Consider the following 17,973-nt stretch of genomic DNA (forward strand, 5'->3'; position numbering starts at 1 on the left):
GATCAGTTTAGTCATTAGCTAACATGCCATCATGTCCTGGGACCATAAGTATAAACTGGAATAAACTCACATTAAAATAGGTAGGACTTACAAAGGCCATGTAGATACATAGTATTTGAATTTAGTTCTTTCTCTAACACTCTTAACGTAGCAGTATGTAATGAGTTAATAAATTTGGTTCTTGTAACAAATATACTTGGAAGACTCTCGCCTCTGACATCAATCATTTGAAGTGTCACAGCTTCCTCTCTGAGTCAATGGAAGAATCACTTGAAGAGGGGTTTAATGAAGGTTTTGGTTAATTTAGTGGGCAGCTAACCTTCACTAAAGGGCATGTGTGGTTTAAACTTCAGTCAACCTTGCATGTTCTATATATATATATAAAAAAAGCGACTGGTCACATTCAAGAAGTTAATTTTCTTTAAACAAACTAAATAAAAGCAACAATGATTGGATGCTGTGTTAGGGTGCCCGTACAAGAGATAATCCTGATCAATGTGAGATTTGGCCACTCGCGTGCATTCATATGCATGAACAAATCTGTAAGACCCAGCCGGTACAGCGCTCGGATGGTGACCACATACACAGTCAGATGTAGTCATTGTCCAGCACATCTGCCATTGTGTCTCTCTATCCTCCAGTAGATTGCAAGCTCCCTTGACTAAAGCCCTCTAAATGGTGTATGCTCATGATATACTTGCATGTTACCTTTTACTAACTGTCATCATAATCATCATTTATTTATATAGCGCCACTGATTCTGCAGCGCTGTACAGAGAACTCACTCACATCGGTCCCTGCCCCGTTGGAGCTTACAGTCTAAATTCCCTAACACACACAGACAGAGAGACAGAGTGTAAACAGGATCAATTTTAATAGCAGCCAATTAACCTATTTTTGGAGTGTGGAGAAAACCAGAGCACCCAGAGGAAACCCACACCAACACATGGAGAACATACAAACTCCACACAAATAAGGCCATGGTCGGGAATTGAACTCATGACGCCAGTGCTGTGAGGCAGAAGTGCTAACCACTAAGCCACCGTGCTGCCCATAACTGTACAGTGTTTCATCAATTTTTGCCACTTAAGAAGCACTTGTTAGGCCGAGTACACACTACAGCGTTTTCAGCCGATTATTGCACCAAACGATTAATGACCTGATGCAGTATTAATGTGTACGGTCCAACGAGGAATGATTATCGTTCCAAAGCACATCGTATTGTTTCCTTTTGTTATTAAACCGGACTAAAAATTAAATTCAACAAGGTCACTACAATTCTGCAGTGTCCGTAGATCTCTATGGAATGTGCAGAGTCAGGATCTTTTCAGCCGATGGTTATGACAGACAAAGAGCACAGATCCGACGGTAAATTTTGTAAAACATGTATAGTGTATACAAATGAATCTGCATGCTGATCGGGACCCTTTTTTTTTTAATCGTTGGTAAAATCGTTAAGGATATCGCATTGGGAGAAATTTTGTATAGTGTGTACCCAGCCTAAGAAAGTTTCACTATGTATCTATAACTATTCATAAACAAGTCTTAGGACTAGATTTACTAAGCTGCGGGTTTGAAAAAGTGGAGATGTTGCCTATAGCAACCAATCAGATTCTAGCTGTCATTTTGTAGAAGGTACTAAATAAATGAAAGCTAGAATCTGATTGGTTGCTATAGGTAACATCCCCACTTTTTCAAACCCGCAGCTTAGTAAATCTAGTCCTTAGAGGTATAGTTACTAAGCTGCGAGTTTGAAAAAGTGGACATTTTGCCTGTAGCAACGAATCAGATTCTAGTCATCATTTCTGTGATATATTCTACACAATGACAACTAGAATCTGATTGGTTGCTAAAGGCAAAATCTCCACTTTTTCAAACCTGCAGTTTACTAAATATACCCCTTAGTCTTCTGACTTAAGAACAAATGATCATCTACAGATGCCAGTAAGTGATCAGATCATCATGAAGTATATCTTCCATATCAATTCAAATAAACAGATCTTTTAACGGTCACCTACAGACAGTGGAAGCTGTCACTTTGTGGGCTGAATCAATATTCAGGGGACTGCAACCTAACAATTCACTAAGAACTAGCGACATCACTAAGTATATATAAATTACACCCACCGAAATATATCAGCAATAACGAACAATTGGATATTGGAGTGCACAAGAGACTTCCCAATGGTCTGATAAGTTTTAGATGACTGGATCATTATTGGGCCTTAGGAAGATGACCTCTGTGTATGGTCATCTTGCAACCACCCTATTTGATCAAAATCTACTTTGACAACACATGAGTGTCTAAATTGAACATGATGCCACTCTGTGCTCTGGCCGAGAAGTTCAGTCAGTTACAAGTTCTTGAATTGGCTGCATCCTCATTTAGCCCATGAAACGACCACCTCCAGTGTAGGCAACAGGTCCCCTCTAAAAGCACTCCCAATACATGAGAATACTCCCGTTTTACTCAGCAGGGAGAGATGTACAAGGTCCGGGCCCAGTTAACAATGATCGTTATTAAACATAATATTTTTCCACACAGAATTCATAACGTTGTGGAGAGATTAAAACAATTTGGTCACTGGAGCGACAGAACAGTGTAGATTTGTATTGTCCGTGTTGTATAGTATTTAAATAGCAGGGCTACTCACTAAGCAACCTCATAACATTCTAAAAATAGTTTTATGCTTTGTCGTGTCATCTTAGGCAAACATTACCAGACACATTAAGCAACTTTCTGTACTACTATCCAGTACACAATAATATATTGTTTATTTTTTCCTTTTAAAACTTTTTTTTAATCCCAGATGGGGAAACAAGACAAAAATAAAAAATATTACACTACAGTTTAAAATAACACACGTAGCAGGCATGCTCAATGGCAACACTCATGTATGTACTTACTCCTTTATTGTAATGTCTTCTCAAGCAGCACCCTCAAATGTGGGTCATCGGGGGCTGTTTACACATATTGCAATGTCTAGTTGACTACATACCAAATTCACTGACCATAACGGCATGTATGTGGCCAGCATTAGATTTGTAGCAGTAATGGGTCACTGGTATAGTAATATTTGGTGGGGGTCTCCACACCACCACCTTTGTAGGATATCCGCTTGGTCTTACTTTCAACAACTGTGAGAAGAGCTGTCAGATTCTGACTCCACCCATTCTAGTCATTTAAATAATGAACAAGGGTGTGCAGTGCATGAAGCATCTCATTGGATCAGCTATGGCTTGTCCAATCAGCTGCAAAATTAACACTTATACATCTGGGAATTTGAAGCTCTTGTTTAAATCTTGTTGTGGTGTGTGTGTGCGGGGGGGGGGGGGGGGGGGGGGAAGAGACTGGCTAAGCAGGCGTGGGCCATATTTGGACAACTCCACTAATTACTGCAGAATTATTTAATAGAATGGTGTAAAGGTTAATAGGGCAGCTGTTCAATAAAATTGCTACAGATAAGCTAAACAAAAAGTCAATTATATTTTTTATTGCATCTTTAAATTTCTCTTTCCATGATATAATCATTGGAATGGGCAGAGGCACACTGGAGGGGGAAGAACCAAATATCATTTAATCATTTTAAAATATCATGTTTGGGCAAGAGCTGTCTTCTCTGCATCTTCTTATTCAACATTGAATATAAAACAAATTGTTGGTTTAAAACACATGAAGTGAAAGGTGGTCTAACATTAGTGACAAGGGGGAAGAGTGCATTGGCGCTATAAAAATATACTTTGCCACCAGCAATGGTAGACTCTTGTTTTATTAGATCTGTATTAGATCTGTATACAATTATGTGTTATTCGATATAGTGCACCGACGAGGGAGTCAACAGTAAGTACTCTGGGTACTATGAATACCCATAGCATTCAGATATTAAAAGAAACATGCCTAATTTAGAATTCTAGTTCATCTTATTTTCCCAACATGATTACTACAACAGTGGAATAAGATCAGGCATTTCATACATACAGCTATTTATTGGCAGTGAAAGCTGCAATGCCACCTACTTGGCAAAGGTTAAATGAAATAAATGTGGACTTTAATGGGACAGTGCCCCTAGGTGATAAATATATAACAGAACTTAAAACAAATGGCTTTTATGGCTACTAAATGGCATGCTCAGGGATGTGGTAGAGTGACAAGCAGCTGTATGACACAGTTTACCGATAGCACTTGTTGTGCCGACTGTCTACCAGGTCGGTCACCTTATTTTTCTGCCCACAAAGCCGTGTTACACATTTCATAGTAACTTATGAATCACCATCGGGTGATTCAGTACGCTCTGTGTGTCCTGTTGCTGAGCACAGCTTGCTTGTGGGCAGAAGCATGCAGATGGCTGGCAATGCCACACTCATTTCTTGGTATTTAGCAACTTCTGGGCAGCCAAGAGGAAGCAGACAGCATTTTCTGCACCTGCGGTTTCCTGTGGGGAGCACTCAGTAGCAGCAAGCAAACTTACAAAAAAGTTAAAGAATTCATATTGTATTTAAATTTTGCATTTTGGACAATCTATGGTAGTTCCATGAAAGTGCTATGTCAACCTCCTGACGTCCATGAAACATAAAAGGAGTACATAATAGTTCAGGCACAAAATGGCTGCTCCACTTTATAGTAGGAAACAAGTTTGTTTTTTTACATTTTTCTGACTGACTAAATGTGCCAACCATCTGCACACTTCTGACCAATCACACTGTGCCTTGCTCCTGATATCACTAGTCCAAAGACATAGGTTACATGACATGAATATTGGTTCGTTCAGGTCACAAAATGGCTGCCTCAACCGTGTACAGGGAACATGAGCACTGTAGTAATATGTGTTATGCCTTGTTCTGATAGAGAGATCCACTCTATCAGAACAAGGCATAACACGCTGTGTGTGCAGCTCAGTTTTTGGCTAATCTCATATCTGCACGGTGGCTAAGTGGTTAGCACTTCTGCCTCACAGCACTGTGGTCATTAGTTAAATTCCCGACCATGGCCTTATCTGTGAGGAGTTTGTATGTTCTCCCTGTGTTTGCGTGGATTTCCTCCGGGTGCTTCGGTTTCCTCCCACACTCCAAAAACATACTATTAGATTAATTGGCTGCTAACAAATTGACCCTAGTCTGTGTGTATGTATGTTAGGGAATTTAGACTGTAAGCCCCACTGGGGCAGGGACTGATGTGAGCGAGTTTTCTGTACAGCGCTGCGGAATTAGTAGCGCTATATAAATAAATGGTGATATCTGAAGAGTAAGGCTTCATGCACTCAATGTGTGACCTTCACCAACCAGGATTTATTGACCATTTTAAATCCATAAAGTAAACACAGAAACACTGCAAGTATTTTCAGCAAGAAACCGCTTTATTCAAAGCAGAGAATGACATACATTAGAATCATCCTGACACCAGGTCTAATTCCCCCTGAGAACAATTGTTAATTTTCTTTAGATTTCAAAACAAGTCCTATAACATTGAACCCCAGATACTAGGGCAATTAAATTAATAAGGCAAGCGCGTTAAAAAGATATAACATTTCAGTACATTTTCTGATCAACAGAAAATCTAAATTCATTAGGTATATAAAAAGTCAATTTGTGAGATACACAGTAAAAAAATACTGCACCTATACATTATATACAAGCAATGCCCAATGTGGGCAACATTACACCCCTCCCAATTCAAAAACCATGAAGCTGCCATAAAACTCTATCACTAGAGAATCTGAACCAGACAAAAAAAATATTCTAGTATGGTTAACCCCTAAAGTGCTGGAAACTAGTAAGTGACACAGCAAATCTAAAGAGCACAGTTGTGCAGTTAGACCATTTAACCCATAATTGCGGTAACAGAATAGCCTGTTTTCACGCAACACTGCCTGAAGTCAGCAGTTTGGGCTGGACCTAGAAGGTTCTGTACTCAGTGATATGCTGAAGGTTTCTAGGAGAGAAAATTAGCTAAAAACAAATGTAGACTCCAAATATTGAGCATATTTTGCATAGATTTTTTTTGTTTTGTAGATGGAAGCTAAAGTTATAGCCACTGAAAACTATGAACCATTTTAAAGAGGATTCTTAGTGAAATCACAGGTCGTCAGGGCCGTTTCATAACGAGTGCAGCCCTGTAGTATGTATTTTTTTAGAAGCAAGTTTTAAAATGACAGAAAATGAAATTTTTACTAGTGAAAGAAATGGAGAATAGCCTTTGCAGTCTGGTTACTAATCTCTTCACTGGTAGAGTTTTGTTACACTGAAATAGGATGACTGAATAACAATCTGGATGATTGCTGACCACATAAATTCCTGCATTTGGTTGCCAAAATATTTCTAGTCAAACCTATTGCTCTTCTTGGAATCTTTAATTAAAAAATAACCTAAAGAGTACTTCTTATCCAGATTGGGCTCACTAGCCGTTGTCTTACTACAGCAGTCATCATCCTAACTGACCATCAATGGTGGTCTAGCCAAATGGACCACCCTCATCTACCGATTGCTCAATAACGTGGTCCACAAGCCAGTCTGTAAAAACTGCATCCCATTTCAGTGTGGCAGCTTAAGGTGCTTCTAAAAACAAGAGCCCAGCTCTTAAAATTATACACAGTAGATCAAAGTGCCTTAAAAACAAATGTGATATACCGGTTTCCTACCACTAGGGCGGCAAATCCACCGCAAACAGTGACAGGAAACGGGTAAGCACCGGTCCAATCATTTAGTGCCTATTTGAAGCACCTACAGTGATTAACACTTCACCATGATAGGACCGGCACTCAAGTACAATCAAAATATATCTATTTGGTGAGGAAAGGGTGGGGGGGGTCCTTCATTTGGACCTAAATCCGGAGCCTGAAATATGAGGGGGAAGACATGAGTGAAACTTTCCCAAAACTGTAGATGGGACCTTTGACAGATAGCACCAATCACAAGATGAAATAAGGTCTTGTCACAATTATTATAAGCTGGTATACAAAAATAAAAAAGTACCGAAAAGTGAATTATTCCAGTAACTAGGGCATCGAAATAAGCCATATTGCAAGATTCTGCTCAAGACAATCCAATGAACCCATTTACATGGGAACTGGTATGTACTGGTGCATTAAAACTTGGTCTACTTTAGGGAAATACTTTTTAAAGTAAATAAAAAAAAATATAGGTAGTTCAAAATAAGCAATAGTTCTAGCGGCAGGCCTTCTGCGTACATTCTATAAGAATTGGAGACACTGCAAAGCAATTTATATAAAAGTCTATAGGCTTCGACAGAGCCACATGACATGTATCGACGGAGTATGTCACTGTTCAGGCTCTGTTCCAGAAAGTCTTCACGCCCCTCAGCCATATGAGGAGGTGCCTAAGCTCGGCAGGTATAAGCTTTCACTGTCTGCTCAGGCAGAGACAGTAAATCGGCCGCACAGCAGCCTATGAAACGAAACACTGTGCCTTCCATGCACAGCACCAGAAATAGGCGACGTTCACAGCAAGGGAAACATACAGGTCCCACAAAGCCCTTTGGATACCAGGGAAACTTGGGACGAGGTTGCAGAAGATTTGTAGTCTTCTAATAGACAATGTTCTTGGGGCACCAGGGTGTGTCTGGATACAACAGACAGTGGACGGAGCGGAACCTGGAGAGAAAACGTGGACGGTTAAGTTTTGTGCACTTTTATATTATAATAAGATCATTGAATTTTGGATAGAGAAGAACGGATGTTTAACAACAACTTACCGTGAAGGATCTTCCTCGACAGAGAAGGCACCTTTCACCAGGATCGCATTCCTCTTGTTCTCAAACATTCCGTAACTTAACGTGACCTGGGGAAAATAAAACATTGGTAAGAATCTGTATTTCCTTACATTCTCACATCACCAGCCTAGCACATGGGTATAACCTTGGTTTATACTTGTCTGTCTTGGCACATTACATCTTAGAACTCCTCTACTATGCCAACCAGTTCTACTGTCATCACCACTAATGGTTCCATACTTTGGATGGTTTGAATCCCTACACCAAAACGCCAACATATTGTCCTTATTGAGTGCTGTGCTCACCTGTTTGTGGATTTCGCTTTGGGGAACTTGGTGTAGGTTCTCCAGATGTGAATGGAAGAGGTTGCTTCTGAATAATTTCACCCCCAGCACAGACTCTATGATGTAACCAATGGTGCAGTCATCAGGAAGTCTGATCTTCTCTGCAGTGTTCATGAAGTGCCCACCACTTAAAAGACATAGAAAAATCTAGTTAAAATAATGTCCAGTCAAAGCTCAGCTCATTCAGCGACTACACATAGGGAAAGTGGAGTATTTAAGCAGCTCCTCTTCAAGAGAATGTACTTCAGGGAAAAGAGCAGTTTAAATAGATCACTAACCCTGTTAATTATTCAGAGAAGCTGTCTCTATGGTTTTTAGAAAGACACTAAAAACAAAAACTATGTTTAAGAAATAAAAAAGCATAAACACTCACCTTGCCCACGGGCTCATTTTCAATGCCAGGCCTCGACTAATGCAGAAGCCAGCTCCTCCGGTGGCAAACCAGAAGTTGACAGGGCGCTGTGGAGAAGAGTTACATCGTTATATTACACTGAAATACAGAAATGGTACAGCATTCCCTACCCAGAACTCCCAGCCTTATTCTACTTACCATCTTGTTTTCACTGATCCTCTCTGTTGCTTGGATGGGTCGGTCCAAACTTGGCTTCCCGATATATACGTCATTGGTGTGCGAGTAGCGGGACAGCAGTTTAATCAGAGTCTGCACATTGACGTAGTTGTCGTCGTCCACGTGGCAGAACCACCTGCACAAATCGGCACAGGACATGTCGTTAGGACAAGCTGGCACTGTGTCACTTCCCACAAATACGTAATAAACTAAGCTTCTGACATAAAAGAGCTTGTAAGACGCAACACGGGTGACACTTACTTCTTGTTGGACTCTATGAACGTGTCGTACTCCACGGCCATTTTGCAGGACAAGGCTTGGCGGCTATGAGCAGCAGAACAGTTTGTACTGATGACATTTCCTGTATGGGTTAAGATGAAAATATGGTTAATATAGCTGTGCACTGGCAAAGCATTCTGGTCATGATCAGTCACTGCCAGCTTGGGTTAAAACAGCTGTTGTGGGTGAGGATATAAGGTTACAGTGGGGGCTGGAGGTAGCAAATGGAACAATGCTGCCAATTTTTGGTGGGGTGGGATGACGCTTGGGGGAGGGAACATCCTAAAGGGTTAATTACAAGTCAACCCTCTTTTTCCCAAAGAACGCTGCCCCCATTGAATATGGATTTTCCCAGATCAGGCCACCTGTTACTGGCTGTGCTCTCAATAGAAGCTGTACCAGGGAGTCTGAATGGGAATCATTTACATGAGAAGAACAGAGGCCATGACCTAGACTCACAGGGGGGGGGGGGGGGGGGGGGGGGGGGGGAATACACACGCTGAATTACTAAAAGAAAAAATAAACCCTCTGCTGGTTTTCCAGCCTCCAATCTTTATATAATAATCCTCCAGCAGTTTAAAGGTTTTACCAAAAAGTGTAAAAAAACAACAAAACCCACATTAAGAATTGTTTCCAAACAAAGCCAGATGACAATTAACCAGCTAGTCCTAACCCTATATTAACAGTATAGGGGCAGCTTATTAAACAAGTCTTATTTAGTTAGCCTACAGTGATCAGCTACTGTAACATTTTATAAAGTTTATTTTATACTGAAAATATAACAGATATTTTATTTGGTCAGCCTATTATTCCCTTAATATTGCATTAGGCAAAATGTCTCTTCCAAGTGGGTTCAATTGTGCATTTGGACTTGCAGTTCGCTTGTTTTAAATACCCTATGTATATATTTTTAGATTTTATTTACTTATTTACAAAACAGTATATACTAGAAGGGGATTTAATGTACACGTGTCAAATCCTCACCTGTCTTTTGTTGCAGCTCTTCATCTGCTCCGTCCGTGAAGATATAAGTCTGAAAGATACAAGATAAAAAAGGAACATTAGATTTCTGTGGCTTCGGAATATATCATCATCATTTATTTATATAGCGCCACTAATTCCGCAGTGCTGTACAGAGAACTCACTCACATCAGTCCCTGCCCCATTGGAGCTTACAGTCTAAATTCCCTAATATAGTCTCACACACATAAACACAGACAAACACAGACAGACAGAGAGGGGGGAATATAGGACTCTTCTTCAGATAGGATGCTGAAAGGCAGATGGTTAGGGGGACAAGGCGTGTAATTTGCAGCTACCTCGTGTAGACCCACCACCACTTCCTTTTGTGTGGATTCTTTGAGGACAACAGCTGTGTTGGTTAAAAAAGTAGAGGATAAATCCTCTTCTAAAGGCTGGTAAATGAAGTTGATGTTAGGGGGGGACGTGCACAGAGAAGGGGGAACACTTCTTGTACAATCCATGGACTAATTTACGGAAACAATACATTTTATGTTGTGTAGACGCAGAAGGACAACCCCCAGTGGTCATTTAGGGAATCTGATCAAATCATAGAGTGTTCTGTGTGGTTTAAACAAGGCCTATGTTAAGAAAAGTAGCATACTGTGATAAATCCCCAGCTATAGGACATGTTAGACAGACTGCACGTTCTAAGATCTTCAAGCTACAATCTCATTGTCTACTGTTCTCTTTACGCCACACATTCATTTAACTGCAGCTGTTCTTGTGGCACGAGACTTGGCTTCGCCAGCCCTACCTCAGATCAGGCAGTGGGCGCTGCCAGCCGTTGCACCTGCCTGCCACTTTAGCTTGGCTTCCAAGATTCTATAGTCTGTTTTCTTTGCATACACCCCCACCACCGCAGAGCCTATGTAACACTATAGCTCTGTTATACACGAAGGATTATGGTACTGCAAGGACTTGGTCTACCTTCTCATTCCACGCCCCCTTCTACCTTCTCCACCTGCCTGGCTTCACGCCCTTATTTACACAGCTAATACTAAGCAGATGTCGGCAGGCTCTGTGGTTAAATCTACAAAAGATGGGAAAAGAAAGGAAAAACAGCCACAAAGAACAAGATTGGAGGAGGGAAATGTCCCTAGAAATCAAAATGCAGTAAGTGGTAGCTTCGTTGTCAACAATAATTGATGCTGGCAAAGGAGATTCTTTGTGAAAGACAGGGGGGTTGTGAGGGGGAAGTTTGGAGTCTGTTTCCCAACAATAGGCTAAATGTCACTGGCTAAATTTGCTCATTGAGGGGAAGTTTAAGCAGAGACATGTCTGTCCTTATTAGCATACAGCTGGCCTGGTTAAGCTTGGTGAATTGAAGGGGAAGAAAAGGAAATGATTGATGTGGAGACCTATTCTTTCTTCCTGGTACCCAAGGGGACGGGGGTAGCGTGGGGGTGAGTTGCAGGATTATTTGAGAAATAAATGTAACACAAGAAAGGCAGAAATTGGTTAAAAAGTCTGCTCTGCTTCAAAGATTTAGTATAATAGCTGGAAACTAGGACATTTGAACCCATCCACCCCCTTCTCTGCAGATTGTAAGCTCTACAGGCCAGCTTTGTTGATCAGTTAATACAACAGATTTAAACTGTCCCAGCCTGAGTCTTGGTAGTGACTATGGAGTATGTGACTTGCGCAGTTAAGAATATGTTATTTATTTGATCAGATAAGGATCCCTTTATAGTGGGTCTGTCTCATCTCACCAGGGGGGGCTCCTTAAGACTATATATAGATACAAGCTGTTTATTACCAGGTCTCTGATCCTGTGACCTGCCCTACTCAAAGCACAAATAGACAATGGGATGATTCCTGTCTATAAAGAAGAGTCTCCTCTTTATGGATGCACAGGAAAGAAACAGCGTGAGCCCCCCCCTTTATTGGAAGGAAACTCCGGAAGCTTGCAGCCTGACTGCCTGCTCCTTGCTCCCTAGGAGGAAAGGACAGCCTGTTTAAAGCCCCAAGTGTTACCTCTTGGGAGATATATGTGATCGGCAAGATTACTGTCTCACACCCTTTTCCTGCCAGGCCCCACGACTTAAGGAGCCCAGCCAGGAAATCCAATCAATGCCAAACAATTAACCTTTATCTGCTCTCTAACTAATACATTTGTTGGAACTTCTAGAAATGCGCTGCTGAATTCTGTCAACTTTTCTGTATCCTTCCCCATCTCGCATACAGAAAAACCCCACACAAACACTATATGACAACTTTCTAGAAATGATGGGGTTAAATTCCCAGGGCAAAGAGCAGAGTTCTCAGGTGTTGAATGTGGTTTATAGATTCCTCTGAAGTTTTACAACGTCAGTAACAAGTAGGTGACAGTGAATGTCATTATATGTCCCCAAACTGGCATAAGAGCAAAGTGACAAGTGTGTAGGAGGACTGAGCGCACACGTATGTTCATTATGTGTTTTAGTTACAGATAAAGTATAGTAGTCAACATTTAACACATTCAAACAAGCCATTAAAAAAAAACCACCCAATTTAAGGAACATTTGAGCCTTCTTCCATTTTACTTCTCAAGACTAGTCACATTTTATTGTGAGTCACAGTCATGCAATATATGAGCAAAATTCTAGTACGTCTTGTTTTTAAACTTCTGCTTTTTGAGTACTACTTTCAAATTGAGGCTTCTGTAAACTTCTCTAGATCTCAGTTTCAGCCACAAAGAGCCCAGTCCCTTAAGAAAAGGGGGTTATATGACAGAGGAAGCAGCATTGTTCTACAAATCAGCAGTTTAAATAAAGACAGGATGCCAACTCCTCCTGTAACAATAGAGACCACCAGTGCTGTAGGTGCGGACAATAAGAGACTCCCTCCCAGAGGTCCGCTCCAGCTAGTATCACTAACAATACAAGGCAGCAAAAGTCTATTCTAAACTTACTTGGCACGTGAAACCCAGCACTAAAATACAGAATACCCAGCTTACTATACTGTAATAAAACAAATTCCTACATGTGACCTGGAAACAGCTGTGCCCATACTTGGATAATATACAAGCTCTGGAGCAATCCGGTGTCTTGGAGATGTTATTTGAAATTTAAATTTCCCGCTGCAATGTCAGCAGACAGGTTTGACATGATAATACCTGCTCGTACTTTAAGAGTTTGAAAATGTTATTAGTGATCTGGGAGGAGGAAGGAGATTTAGTACCTGCAACAAGTTGCCTGTATCTCACTTGTACGCTTAGTTGTACCCAAAACATGATTGCCTCACCACCACCAAAACAGGACAAGCTGCTTACCCCTAGTAGAGAAAAAAACTCCCTACCCTGATTATCATGAGGTAGTGAGCTGACATTATGTTCTTCTGGTGTCCTTTAAACACATACACCTATCTGGTTTCTGCTTAGCCCTTGCCCAGTAGAACTTACATACAGTTTTCTAATTCTTGTATATCTGGTCATCTGCAATTTTTGAAGCCAGCGACTGCACACACATGATCAAGTCATTTCGGTGTCCTATGGAATAATATCTGGACAAAATGGTTGAAAACTTAAGCTGTTCCTTAAAGTAAAATAAACCGGCATCGATAATAACAGAACATAATCTGTATAGTGGATAATTTGGATGCAAAGTGAGATGAAAGCAATAGATCAGCAGAGACTTTTTGAACTGGGCCAAATACAGGTTCTGCCATCGGAACTTGCCAGGGGAGGTGATAACCAGTTCTTCCCAGTTATATCTGATTACGATGGACCACAAGAACACTTTTGTTTATACCATAAACAGACAGCTGAACTGTTGCTGCCTTAGCTCTGTTGATATATACACACAGCAGCATGTCAGTAGCAGACACACCTCTTCTCAGCCACTACATTGAGGGCAAATGCTGGCAAAGTATCCTGGGTCCTGTCACTGCCAAGGGTCTGTGAGGGGTCCCCAAGAGTGACTTATGTGCAGTGCAGAGTTTTTAAGATGAAAGGCGGTTACAAGCCCGGTCAATGCCACGGGCTGTATCCTGGGGATCCTAGATGACTTATTACATTCCGTGCAGGTCAAACCCATTTACTGTCAAATGTACATACTAAGCATTGTACTGCAATACATTTCAGGACAAGCATGCAAACTATATGTGGGGCCTGGCGAGATGAGCAAGACATTAACCCTTCAGTCACACCTCGCCTGCATCTAAGCTGGGAAGATCAAATACAGCAAGTGGGCCAGCCTAGCCCCCAATGATTTAACAGGAAACTAACTGGCTTAATACTGACTTTCTATGCCGTAACTCCACTTGCCAGAGTTACTAAGGGGTAGAATTTATCAAACCTTCTAAAAGGAAAAATTTAGTTGTCCATAGTTACCAATCACATTCTAGCCATTGTGTTCTGAATTGTACTAGATAAATGATAGCTAGAATCTGGTTGCTATGGGCAACACCTCAATTTTTAAGAGGTTTGATGAATCTAACCCTAAATATTTTACGTCCCCCTAAGGGTCATCCATTATTCTTAAGGTCGAAGAAAAAATGTAGGATGAAAAGGTTTAAAAATAGAAAAGTATTTTGTACACAAATTCCAATAGTAAGGTTTCGCAGGCTTAACAGTCTTTTAGCGCCAAAGTATCAACATGTGATATGTGCCTTGGGCAACTATGCATAAAGAATTACTGCTGAAAGTTTTACACAAATCAATTCATATTGACACTGGTATAGCAAGTCTCAGTGAAAATGCCACATTTATAAAAAAATAAATAAAAAAAATGAGGTACAATAAAATGTTCTTTTGTGCACTAAATCTTTCACCAGCTGGGGTGGTCTGCAATTTTAATTATCTCCCTCTTCCCTTTTTCTATTATGTAACCAAAATAGCCATTTAAGACCAGTACTGACAATAGAGCAGGGTAACCTTATATCACCACAGGCAAAGACACAGGAAACCTGGGCCATTGTGTTAATCAGAGACCTTGTCCTCTACAGCATTAAATGCATTTCCTTACTGTTTCTCTATAGGGGTAGCTCGATCAGATAAAACATTGTTAATGCATAGTAATCAACAATGTGGTTGTCCTAAAACAGTATTGCAAAGTTTAAAGGTCAGAACGCGTTTAGCAGAACGAATGAAGATCAAAATCTATCTCAAAATACTACAGAGCTCTTAAAACAAAGCTAATGAAAGTCCACTAAAAGGATCCACTACCTGCACACACTCCAGCTACCCAAAAAAAAAATATCTAAGGTTAGGGGTGGGAAGCGTGCCTGTGTGAGTGGGTGAATAACTCTGTTTTGGGTTAAACATTGGATGTTTACTACCCAGGGGCATGTTGGATGTGAGCAGACTGGAAATTCCACTTGTGCCCTAAGGACCTTGGCAAAAACAACAATTTAGTAAGAGCTGTTGACAAAACATAACATCATTGCTGACAAAAATAAAAAAATTGTTTCACCTACAATAAGAAACAATTAAAGGTATTTGCATAAGACCTTTTAGGATCAAGCTCTTAAAGGGAAAGTGTAAGGAGGGCATTTAACATGCAGAGTTTCCTGGGAAACTCTGCAGACCCCATGTGCAGTGAATCATTTAGTCTATGCTTTCTCTAGGCCTGTAAACCTTAAACTAAAATTGCATTCAGGGTGCGCAACAGGATTATCCTAACCAGCCATCAGTAGCTGTCAGGACTCCTCTCAATGAACCCTATAACAATTTCACTAGGGTGTTATAATGATAGCCCCAGAATTCCAAGCCTATTCTCAAATGGCGAGTTTGGTCACATTTCCCTCAAACGGCTGTCCTTCAAGCCCCCTACAAGAACTGTCAGCCTGTCAAAGAGACCCAGAAAGCTAAACCCCCCCCCCCTCCTCCATCTTGGGGCTTCATTGGCCCACATCTCTAAGCAACCTGGCTTGGACACCACAGCGATAGCTTGGACTTAAGTGTTCCCATGATAAAAGCCTCATGCTAAAGCCTTTCTCTGGGCTCAGAGAAAAGGGGCATTGTTAACAAACGTAGAGGGACAGCGTGAGAGTACAGACTCGGTCCCTGGGAACTCAAACAGCCTGAAAAACCAAACTAAACAAAGGGAAACCAAACAAGAAAGTGGTTGGACTCATTCTCAGGGATGTCATTCTATAGGGCTCCTGAAATTTATCCTCTGTTCCCTGATCTTCAATGCAGACATGGATTTGAGATTCAGAACAGGAGGGTTTTTTTTTCTGAACTTAAGGAAAAAAAAACACACAATGAAAGCAGCTGAGAATAGAATACCAGGTATTCTGAGTAAAAAAAATAATAGACCACTGTTCCCTGAGATGACAGCACTGCAGTGTATAGCAAATTAACTAGACAAGGAGATCAACAGATAATAAAAGCTGTACAGCTTCCTTGTCAGGAAGTGCTTTCACTCCTCTTTAGAACACATCTATGCTAAATACCTCAGATGGTGTTGAGATGTCCTGTTCAGTTATTAATCAGCAGAATCAAATGCATAAAAATATTAACCTTAAATAAGAAGTAAACGAAACTGCAAAGCATGCACACTACATAGGTATTATGTATCTATGATTTCATTGCGAATGTGAACACCGGTTGCTAGATATTAACAAGCTGTTCAAATAATGTTTGTCTAGGAAATGTATTTAGAATATGTCATGGGGACGTTTGGGGGTGAAGCACTTGTATTTGCTTATTCCATGTGCCCTTATTTGCTCCCATTTCATATTTGACAGGTTAAGTCAAGCCAGCACAAAAATTTAATTTCATGCTCCTCCCCAGTTCCTCCTCTAGAGGAAAATATGAAATAAGGATTCAGTGCCGGATGATAGATGCATATAGCCAGCAACAAGGGAGAACCGCAATATGTATAATGCAATATATATATATATATATATATATATATATATATATAATGTATACATTATTGATGATCAATGAGACAAGACAGTGACATTTATAACAGACAATGAGATGATTTGTGGCCGGGGTCCACGGAAGGTGGTAGGCACCCTGTGACCCTCCAGCTGATGGACCTAGTTGCCCAAGCCTGTACTGCCAACATCTGGCTGCCTTGGCACGCTGTGACTTGTGGTTATACATCAGCTGGAGATCCAGAGGGTGCATAAGCCTAGGAGTTTAATACATGTGTCAAATCTCACCTGCTCCTTATTCCTGGAGATCCAGGTGTCCATGAGCAGGTCCATCCTGGAGCGGTGGAACTTCTTGGTGGTCTTCACGGCTATGAAGACATCTTTAGCCGTGATCTCCTCCACGGGAGGACCGCTGCCCCCCGCTCCCTCTGCGGAGGGGGTCACCACCTGCTCCACGTCCCTCCTCACCCTGGTCAGCTGGTTGAAATAAGCCGAGAACGACTGAGCATCCTTGGCAGCGGAGTCCTGCTCCCCAGCCCTGGCCGGGGGCTGCTCGGCCACCAGCGGACCGCCTGGACCGGGGACCTCGGCTTCTGGCACCTCCAGCACCGGTCTGGTTTGCTGATCCACCATCAGCACCAGCAGGCAGGTGAGAGTGGCCCCAACCATGGACAGCAGTAACTTCCTCCCGCAGTTCTTCAGCATCTTGCTGTGTGTTGTGTCTCCCGTGTAAGATCAGTGGATGCAGCTTCTACCATATGATCCCGCTGCAGACACCGCACAGCTCCTATCTCTAGCACTACAGGCTCTCTGGCTGCACAATACCGCCGGCAGGGATTTAAAATCTCTTACTGTACCGCCACGCCCATAGAGGCGGCCCCGCCTTTAGCCACGCCCATCACCATGTAGGATTCGATTCGGGGCGTGGCCAGCGGCAGCACAGACAAGTCCATCTAGATACCAGGCTGTCTGTCTGCCTCTATGTCACACGTGGGCAGGAGCTGGCAGAGGGTGGACCTGTGGTGCACTGGGCTGCTAAATATTCCTCTCCTTTCCTTAGACCTTGGGAAAATAAATAAATAAATATTTAGATTTACACTTATCATATGCTGAACGTGTGGCTTCAATAAAATGTGTAGTATTATATATATATATATATATATATATATATATATATATATATATATATATATAACTTTTCACTATTAGGGGCAGATTCAATTGTG

General features: G+C 41.4%; 1 protein-coding gene across 1 annotated transcript; it reads right to left on the minus strand.

The window, feature by feature from the left end:
* Positions 1-5,333: 5,333 nt before the first annotated feature.
* LFNG (LFNG O-fucosylpeptide 3-beta-N-acetylglucosaminyltransferase) lies at positions 5,334-17,579 on the minus strand. Its single transcript, XM_075179543.1, has 8 exons — positions 17,036-17,579; positions 9,902-9,950; positions 8,900-8,999; positions 8,621-8,774; positions 8,444-8,529; positions 8,032-8,197; positions 7,709-7,794; positions 5,334-7,607 (listed from the first exon to the last, which is right to left on the minus strand). The coding sequence occupies exons 1-8, from the start codon at positions 17,450-17,452 to the stop codon at positions 7,541-7,543; spliced, it is 1,125 nt and encodes a 374-aa protein (XP_075035644.1). The 5' UTR covers positions 17,453-17,579; the 3' UTR covers positions 5,334-7,540.
* Between the last annotated feature and the right edge of the window lie 394 nt (positions 17,580-17,973).

Source organism: Mixophyes fleayi, chromosome 7 (genome assembly GCF_038048845.1).
Source record: "Mixophyes fleayi isolate aMixFle1 chromosome 7, aMixFle1.hap1, whole genome shotgun sequence".
Taxonomy (NCBI): Eukaryota; Metazoa; Chordata; class Amphibia; order Anura; family Limnodynastidae; genus Mixophyes; species Mixophyes fleayi.